The sequence below is a fragment of the Xyrauchen texanus genome, chromosome 13 (assembly GCF_025860055.1).
Source record: "Xyrauchen texanus isolate HMW12.3.18 chromosome 13, RBS_HiC_50CHRs, whole genome shotgun sequence".
NCBI lineage: Eukaryota > Metazoa > Chordata > Actinopteri > Cypriniformes > Catostomidae > Xyrauchen > Xyrauchen texanus.
The window spans coordinates 8,665,932-8,675,373 of record NC_068288.1 but is presented as its reverse complement, the minus strand read 5'-3'; the positions used below and the strand labels follow the sequence as shown (position 1 = coordinate 8,675,373).

The following is a 9,442-nucleotide window of genomic DNA, read 5'->3' as shown; positions in this document are numbered from 1 at the left end:
AAGGAAAATTATGGGGATATATTGAAGCAACATCTTAAGACATCAGCCAGGAAGTTAAAGCTTGGTTGCAAATGGGTCTTCCAAATGGACAACGACCACAAGCATACCTCCAAAGATGTGGCAAAATGGCTTAAGGACAACAAAGTCAAGGTATTGGAGTGGCCATAACAAAGCCCTGACCTCAATCCGTTAGAATGTAGTTGGGCAGAACTGAAAAAGCATGTGCGAGCAAGGAGCCCTACAAACCTGACTCCAGAGTTACACCAGTCCTGTCTGGAGGAATGGGACAAAATTAATATAATATAAAGCATATAATTTAAATGGTTTATGTCAGTAGCTATTAATGGGTCACACAGGTTTATAGAATAATGTTCTTATTTATTTTTTAAATAAAAAAAGTTTTATAGTGTATTGAGAAAAAAAGTAGAAAGAAATTGCTTGCATTTCTTATTTTACAGCACATACAAAGAACTGTTTTGAATGTGCAAAGTATTGAAAATCTAAATGAGTAAAAATAATTAACTTTTAAAATTATTTTCACACAATAAAAACATTATAAAAAATTTACTTAAGTTGAACAAAGGTCTTAAAATGTAACAATAATTTATGATGGATTTTCATAATTTAATGTAAAAAGTCTGGGTCTGGGATACAGCTTAAAAAATATTTGTATTATTATTGTTTAAATCACACCTTATAGAGATTGCACAAGTTGCAATTTCTATAGCTGATAAAACATTTTGGAGCTAAGCCTAACTTGAAAAATTTATATAACCTACAGAAATCTTCATGAAATTCCAATGCATTTGAAAAGTAACAAAATAAATGGTGAAGGCAAGGTTTGGCACCATTTTGACTAGCCTTTATACACTATTACACAATAATTTTGAAAGAGAGAGAAAAAAAAATACAATCCTCTGACAGAAACAGTGTATTCACATTCTTACCTCTAGATAGCATTGTATTCTCAGTGTAGAACCTCTACTTGGGTCCAACAAATGAATCCTAGATGCATGCTGAAATAGTTTCATCAGATACAACGTTTTATCTCTAACATCAAACCCTTTTTTCTTATCTGAACAATCACTTCCTCAACATCTGCTGAAGGTGTTGATATATCAGGCCCTTCCAATTACGCTCATCTTTAATGTACTCACCTCCTGACCTCCAGCATCTTTGCCGGCTCAATTAAAATGATTCTTGCAGAGTGATGTTTGTGTGTGTGTGTGTGTGTGTGTGTGTGTGTGTGTGTGTGTGGTGTAGTGGGAAGTTAATGTGATAACAAAAGGCTATTGGTCAGCTGTTGAAAAGATTAGTAGCCAGAGGTTCTCCCTGTTGAATATAAAACTTTGGGGCAAAGAACCAGCAATAGACAGTTCAGTCCAGACTGAACACACCTATTGAAATTGTTGATTCTCAGCAGACGTTCTACTAACTTTGAAAGCACAACGGAAAATGGGCAACATGGCAACAGAAATTGTTGCCTTCCTGTTCACCATTTCTGGCTGGGTTTTGATTTCCTCCACGCTCCCAACTGATTACTGGAAAGTGTCACCTGTGGATGGGACAGTCATCACCACAGCAACCTTCTGGTCAAATCTCTGGAAGACGTGTGTTACAGATTCCACTGGAGTTTCCAACTGCAAGGATTTTCCTTCTATGCTTGCACTGGATGGTACTTTGATTTTTCCTTTTATTAATAATTTGTTTGACTTTTATTTGCTTGTCTAATTATATGGCTAAATAGGAGTGTGTGTGTGTGTGTGTAAATAGCTATGGTTTATGGACAAAATTGTCCCCAAAATTAGCTACATCTGAACTTCGGTGAGGCCCTGAATTTAAAATAAATAAATCCATGAATAAATAATGCACATACTGTTTATTTATTTATTTATTATTCTGAAGTATTGTAAGTGTCTTTTAAGGGTAGGATTAAGATTTTTTTAGGGGCAGCTATATATAAAAATATAATTCTTGTAAATATTATATATATATTATATAAAATATAAATTATATATATATATATATAATGTATATATATATATATATATATATATATATATATATATATATATATATATATATATATATATATATATATATATATATATATACTGTTTATATTTGTATACACACAGTATATACAAAGCTAACTACTATATTTACAAAAAAATTTACATTCTGTAGAATTAGCATTATATATACAGTGTATTTGATATATTTGCTGTACAAGTATATACTGTATATATATGTGTGTGTGTGTGTGTGTGTGTGTGTTTGTGTGTATATGTATATGAATAAAATATATTGGGTAGTAAAACCTGAAATCACCAACAAAGCGGATTATACTTTGGCTGGTCCCCATGAGGAATAATTATAATACAAAATGTCTTAATGAATATGTAAAAATTGAGAAAGATGTGGGTTTAATGTTAGCGTATAGTAAGGGGATAGAAAATATAATAAAATTAGTAAATGAACAATAGAAGTAATGTGTAAGTCCTCAAAAGAATGGAAAAACTATGTGTGTGTGTGTGTGTGTGTGTGTGTGTGTGTGTGTGTGTGTGTGTGTGTGTGTATGTATGTGTGTGTGTGTGTGTGTGTGTGTGTGTGTGTGTGTGTGTGTGAATGTGAGTTAGTTGGCAAGTAAATGATATTGCTGTGCATTTATTGGTTCTTTCCCTCCAGAAAGTGCAGATGTCTAATTGTTCGGAAAAAGAGTGGCATGGTATTGGATTGCCCTAATGCTGTTTTGGCAGGAACTACCACAACACAACAAGTGGAAACAGCTCACTTGACCATTTAAATAGGATGCTAAAATGTTGCATAATGCATTTTACATGACACTGACAAAGATTTAAGAATGCAACTTAGAATTTCAAACAAGAGATTCTCACTTGCCAATTATTTGATTTAATGACCATGATACATTACCTGTTACAACCTGCAAATAATTATTATCCTAAAGGCAAGTAGGCAAACAGAGGGTTTAATGACCCTAGCATGCATTGACTCAATTATGTTTGGATGGCACATCCAAAATATTGAGGAAACACACAGACACATTCATTACCTGAGGTCAGGCATCATGCAAAATCAGACAGTAAAGCAAGTACTGTTTTTAACTCAGAATTACAGAATCTTTATTGAGGCTGTGAATATTTGTAGCGACTCATGATCAGTGACAGTGTCGGGATCCTCCCTGACGGCTACCAGAGGTGGGTAGAGTAGCCAAAAACTGTACTCAGGTAAAAGTACAATTACTTTAAAAAGATAATAACTCAAGTAGAGGTAAAAGTACTAACATCAAAAATTACTTGAGTAAGAAAGTATCCAATTAAAAGAGTACTCAAGTAGTGAGTAACTGCTTACTTTCTCAAATGACATGATAGATGTTTTCTCCACTATATTCCATTACATAATACACATTGAACATGTACAGATATATACATAATTATTATTATTAATGGAAATTCTGTCATCATTCACAATCATGTTGTTCCAAACCCACATGTCTTTCTTTCTTCCATGCAACACAATAAGGAGATATTAGACAGAATGTTTGCCTGAGTCACAATTTACTTTCAGTGAATGTTTTTTTCTCCTCTATATTTTGAAAGTGAATGGTGAGCGAGAATGTCAGTCCCTAACATTCTGTCTAACATATTTTGTGTTCCACATAATGCAAAGCATCACACTGGTTTGGAACACATGAGGGTAGGGAAATTATGACAGAATATTAAATTATGGCTGAGCTATCACTTTAAAGAGGTAGTTCACCCAAAAATGTAAATTCTCTCATCATTTATTCACCCTCATGCCATCCCAGATGTGTATGACTTCCTTTCTTCTGCAGAACACAAGATTTTTAGAAGAATATTTGAGCTCTGTAGGCCAACATTTTTATGCTCCAAAAAGCACATAAAGGCAGCATAAAGTAATCCATAAGACTCCAGTAGTTAAATCCATATCTTCTGAAGTGATATGATGGGTGTTGGTGAGAAATAGATCAATATTTGTAATTTTTTGCCAGACAGCAGGGCGGTGATATGTAGATAATTTGAATCACCAAAAACACAAGAAGAATGTGAAGGTGATCTGTTTCTCTGTTTCTCATTCACATCTATCACATCGCTTCTGAAGATATTGATTTAACCACTAGAGTCTTATGGATTACTTTTATTCTGACTTATGTGATTTTGTTTAGCTTTAAAATGTTGCCACCCATTCACTTGCATTGTATAGACCAAAAGAGCTGAGAAATTCTTCTAAAAATCTTAATTTGAGTTCAGCACATGAAAGAAAGGTGGAATGAGGGATAGTAAATAATGAGAATTGTAATTTTTGGGTGAACTATCCCTTTAAGGGCTCTTGTCAGATCTGGATGATTTTGTAAATAAGAGAGGTGTGGAAACATTTCTAGTAATTATTATGGTGAAAATTTGAAAATGTCCCACAAGGACATTGTATATAATGCTGAAATATAAACCAAAGCACAATCATGCTTTATTAATGCCTTCTTTAGCTATTTTATAGCTTTTAAAGTCCTGCGCGGATTCTTATTTCAGCTTAGTTACAGTTTTCAGTGTCATAAGTATTTAGATCACTAGTTCTGTACAGCAGTACCACCGCTGTCTAAACGCAGAGTATGCAGCCTAGTGTGTAGGGGACCAAGACCGGTCGGTGAACACTCGCTGTGTCTGAAACCACCCCCTATCCACTATATAGTGCACTATTTCGAGCATGACTTGTCTGCCATTTTGTAGGATTGTCTTAATTCTGAGTGAGCCACTTTTGTTCACTCATTATTACCCACAATGCACTCTAATTTCGAGTGTACATTTGATGTACACTCGATGATGGTTAATTGCCCACAATCCACCACAGGGAAGATGTACGAGCTGGGAGTTTACTGCTTCCTTCACTCCTGCAATGTTTACTTTTATGCTGAGTGTATTAAATTACTTTTTGACAAATCATTACTGGATTAAAATAACATAACATATAGAGAGACAAATCATACAGATACATTTTTAAATGTATGTATAAAATGTGTTTACTCTTTATATTAACACAAAGTTTATATTAAAAAAGACAAACAGAATGAAGATTTATTGTATTAATATATTATTTAATAATAATAACAAGTAAGGCCCAAGTATTTTAAAAGTTCATATGTGATGTTGTTTCTGTGACAGCTCTAGAGATCCGACGCTTGTGTGTACGTCAGCTTTCGAATTCAATTACTCATTTTGTTCACTTACTGATGAGATATAGTGCACTAACATCTAGGTTATGGATGTAACCTCCGTTCCCTGATGGAGGGAACGAGACATTGTGTCGGAGAAGCGACACTAGGGGTCTCTCTTGAGCGCCGAATATGCCTCTGATCTATGAAAAAAGGCCAATGAGAAGTTGACAGATTGTATTTGCATACCCGGCCCCGGACATACGGGTATAAAGGTGAGTTCATATGAGTTCATTCAGGATTTTTCTGAGGAGCCGGAAATGGTCCGGCCACTACAGTGGCTCGGCTCAGCGACGGGGCCGGGAGGACACAACGTCTCGTTCCCTCCATCAGGGAACGGAGGTTACATCCGTAACCTAGATGTTCCCCCTGTCTGTCGCTCTCTCGACGTTGTGTCGGAGAAGCGACACTAGGGGTCCAATTTAAATCACGCCATGTGCTGAGCCGTGTACGACTGCGCACGCTCGTTGGTGAGGCGTGCTGACATTGATACTGAGTCTAACTCCATACCGAGGAAAGAGATGCTCTGAACCGGGGCGAGCTTGCACTTTTCTCGGTTGACCTGAAGACCCAGGTGGCTGAGGTGCCTGAGCACCTGGTCTCTGTGAGCACATAGTAACTCTCGGGAGTGGGGCAGTATGAGCCAGACATGGAGGTAATTGAGTATGCGGATGCCGGCTTCTCCGGTAAATGCCGGCTTCTTCCGATGCAGCGGCGAGCTCATCCACCTCGAGCTCCAGAGGATAGGCAGGCTGGCTGTGAGGCGAGCCACTGTTACCTCAATCATGGACGGGAGTCAACGAGCATGCCGTCCGAGGGGGCTTACCCGGCAGAGCTGCACCCGCTGCCATCCCCAGATCGCCTCCAGCGCCAGCCACATCGTCCTCAATCCCGTGGGAAGAAGGAGCAATGCGGGGGGCGGATGGAGTGGCTTGCTTTCTATTGAAAGCGAGCCACAACCGTAACGTTGCCATGGTCATGCCCTCGCAGTGAGAGCATGAACCATCCACAAACGCAGCCTCGGTGTGAACGCTGCCCAGACACACGAGACAACACCTGTGGCCGTCTGAAGCGGAGAGCACTCTACCGCATCCGGGAACTACACAGGGGCGGAAAGGCATCTTTAGAAAGAGGCGTCCTGAAAAGGACGTTCAACGCTGCTGTGTATTGCTCTTTTAGTGAAAATATACTCTTTTAGAGAAAATCACTCTTTTAAATAACTCTGAGTTTTGGTTGCTGCACTGTCGAAACGTCCAGGGGCAACTGCACTGCCGTGCAAGGAAGGAGAAAGCCGCTGTAATGCGCCGTCAATCCAACAGCATGCACAGCATCAGAGGAATACAGGAACAGGTGTGACTCGTAGCAAACAGCATGCACAACCATCGGCTCCGAAGAAAATTTCTGAATGAACTCATAGTATTTCCTCACCTTTATACCCGTATGTCCAGGGGCGGGGTATGCAAATACTATCTGCCAACTTCTCACTGGCCTTTTTTCGTGGATCAGAGGCATATTCGGCACTCAAGAGCGACCCCTAGTGTCGCTTCTCCGACACAACGTTGAGAGAGCGACAGATGGGGAACTGCCATTCACTATACAGGAAATAGTGAACAAGTGAACAATTTCGGACACTGCTGTCTCTCTTCGCCATACGATCGCCTTGCGCCCGCACATCTCTCACGCGCGCACCCTGCGCACCTCGCTGTGTATGCACAGAAATGGCATTGATTTACACTTAACTTGGATGTTTACATGGATTTATTCAGTTAATCCGCCTGAAGTAGCTGCGATAGTTTCCAGTACCCCCGCAAGGGCACGGGGTAAATGCGTAAACACTGCTTATGACATGTGGGACGTGGGACAAAGCGCACTGATATATTGCTGCTCTGATTTAAAAATGTACACTTAAAAACTGATGTCATAAGACCCCATATTTATAGAATCACCCTAAAAATTGCCATCACATTACACAGAAAATCATGTGTTATCATTAGGGCCAAAACTTACCTCAGCGTGCTGCCTTAAGATGATGCTGTGAGTGTAAAAAATACCCACTTTTAAACCTACTCTAAAATTATTTTGTCTAATATACTATCCATCTCTTGAATAATGCAGCTCTAATGAAGACCTTCAGAATCTTTTTCAGGAAATGGTGCACATTTCAATCACAAAAGACTTGGAATGTATAAACCTATAATTTGAACAGATAACTATTTCTGGTATCTCTCCGTTCATTAAAAAAAGAAGAAAAGAAAAAAAAGACAATTTTTGTTACATTTTCAATTTAATGGGGTTAAATGTTACAGGGTTGAGGACAGGGGCGTAGAATCACCACCCAATTTGGTTGATTAGGAGACCTGGCTGGAGTCACTCAGCACACCCTGGATTCAAACTTGCGGCTCCAGGGGTGGTAGTCAACATCTTTACTCGCTGAGCTACCCAGGCCCCAGTCCAAACCTTAAACTTAAACTTAACCGTCAATGGAGTAAAATATCCCATTTCAGTAGCGCTAGAGCAAAAGATGACCACAGTTGAAATTATGCAAAAATGTCTGTTGGGGGATGGCGCTTGTCAGTAATTCGGCAGTATGGGGTTGATTTCAGAGCACATGAACTTTCGGAAGCTATACATGTTGATTTTCCATGTTGTCATGTTGTTTCCTGAGAATGACCCTCAAAGTAATCATAATCACATATTTTTCCTATGGAATTTATTACTACTGCTCTCTTGTTCCTGCAGCTTATATCCAAGTTTGTCGTGGGCTGATGATCTCAGCTGTGTGTCTGGGATTCTTTGGAGCTATCCTGGCTCTAGTGGGCATGAAGTGTACTAAGATAGGGGGCTCAGAGACCACCAAAGCCAGGATCACCTGCCTAAGTGGTCTACACTTTATTATAAGTGGTATCAGACTTAGCTTTTAATGTATAATGATGATTTCCCATTTGTCCAAATGACAGTACCCTATAACTATACACCCAACCTCTCTGCAGGAATCTGCTCCATGACTTCCTGCTTTCTGTATGCACACAGAATAACGTCTGAGTTCTTTGACCCCTTATTTGTAAAACAGAAGTAAGAAATTCAATCCCATTTTAAGATTTTTGCTGCACGGTTTAGTAGGCGAATACCGTCCACCTAATTACAACACCAGTATTCTTTCTATCTATGTTTAGGTTTGAACTTGGGGCAGCCTTGTTCACTGGCTGGTCTGGATCTGTTCTTGGTATTCTTGGAGGCTTCATCTTTTGTTTTTCCATGACTGAGGGATTCAGGATTAGGTGAAATTCTTATTCTTACAATACTGACCTGTTGTTTTATTAGTTGCTCTAACAGGTTGAGAAATTACAATGTCAACCTCGACAGGGAGCACACTTTCATATCAACACAAAACAAGGTCACCACAAACACCAAGAACTCCGAGCCTCTTCAGAAAAATGCTCCAGGACAGATCTTCACTGGCAGACAGATTGGGAGGAATGCATATGTTTGATTTAAGCATCCTCAAAACACCTGGAAATTATAACAAATGAAGCCTTAACACCTGCAGAGATCTTGTATTAGGCGGCTTTGATCGTTTGTAGCAAAGACAGTTGCACAAATGCAAACTAAACTTCTGAAACGTACATTCTACAGGGGTAAATCCACAAGGAACTTTTAAATATTGCATTTTATCACCAACAATACATTCTGAAGTCATTTTGATAATGTATGCCTATAATCAATGTCTTTTCTCTTTTTTTGAGAGAGAGAAAAACCCTTATATGCATCATTTCATTGCACTCAATTTCACCCCAACACTCAAAAAATACTCTTTGGCTGAAATTGATTCAATCATGGACAGTTTTCCACACATTTGAAATTAGTTTTCTTTAAGTAAAATGACCATATAATTTCAACTTAAATATTTAAAGTAGAGAGAACCTAACTGAATCAAGTAAACCCAACCAAATTGAATGTGTCAAAATAACTAAAAAAGAAACTCTTTTAATGACATGCTAGCTAATTACAGTATATGTTAGCACACTAATTACATGGTAGGAAGCAGTACTGAGTGCAACTTGATCACTGTGATGTGTTTAGCATAGCATTTGCTCAATGGATAAAGCAATGTGTAGCATACTCCATATGTATTGGACCTCAACTCAGGCTCAAACTCTTCAACATGATGATGACACCCATAACAACATTACAGAA

At 38.5% G+C, this 9,442-nt stretch overlaps 1 protein-coding gene across 1 annotated transcript; it reads left to right on the top strand.

The window, feature by feature from the left end:
• The first annotated feature begins 1,455 nt into the window (after positions 1-1,455).
• LOC127653674 (claudin-10-like) lies at positions 1,456-8,738 on the top strand. The gene is made up of 5 exons (XM_052140442.1): positions 1,456-1,675; positions 7,988-8,149; positions 8,239-8,320; positions 8,422-8,526; positions 8,588-8,738. Exons 1-5 carry the CDS (start codon positions 1,456-1,458, stop codon positions 8,736-8,738), a joined length of 720 nt encoding a protein of 239 aa, XP_051996402.1.
• Positions 8,739-9,442: the final 704 nt, after the last annotated feature.

What these genes read in the sequence shown, in the direction of transcription:
- LOC127653674 (XM_052140442.1), top strand. Translation starts at nt 1,456, where the DNA reads ATGGGCAACATGGCAACAGAAATTGTTGCCTTCCTGTTCACCATTTCT. An exon ending in TTCTATGCTTGCACTGGATG is followed by an intron (nt 1,676 to 7,987) that starts GTACTTTGATTT and finishes TTGTTCCTGCAG; the next exon opens with CTTATATCCAAGTTTGTCGT. An exon ending in ACTGAGGGATTCAGGATTAG is followed by an intron (nt 8,527 to 8,587) that starts GTGAAATTCTTA and finishes TAACAGGTTGAG; the next exon opens with AAATTACAATGTCAACCTCG.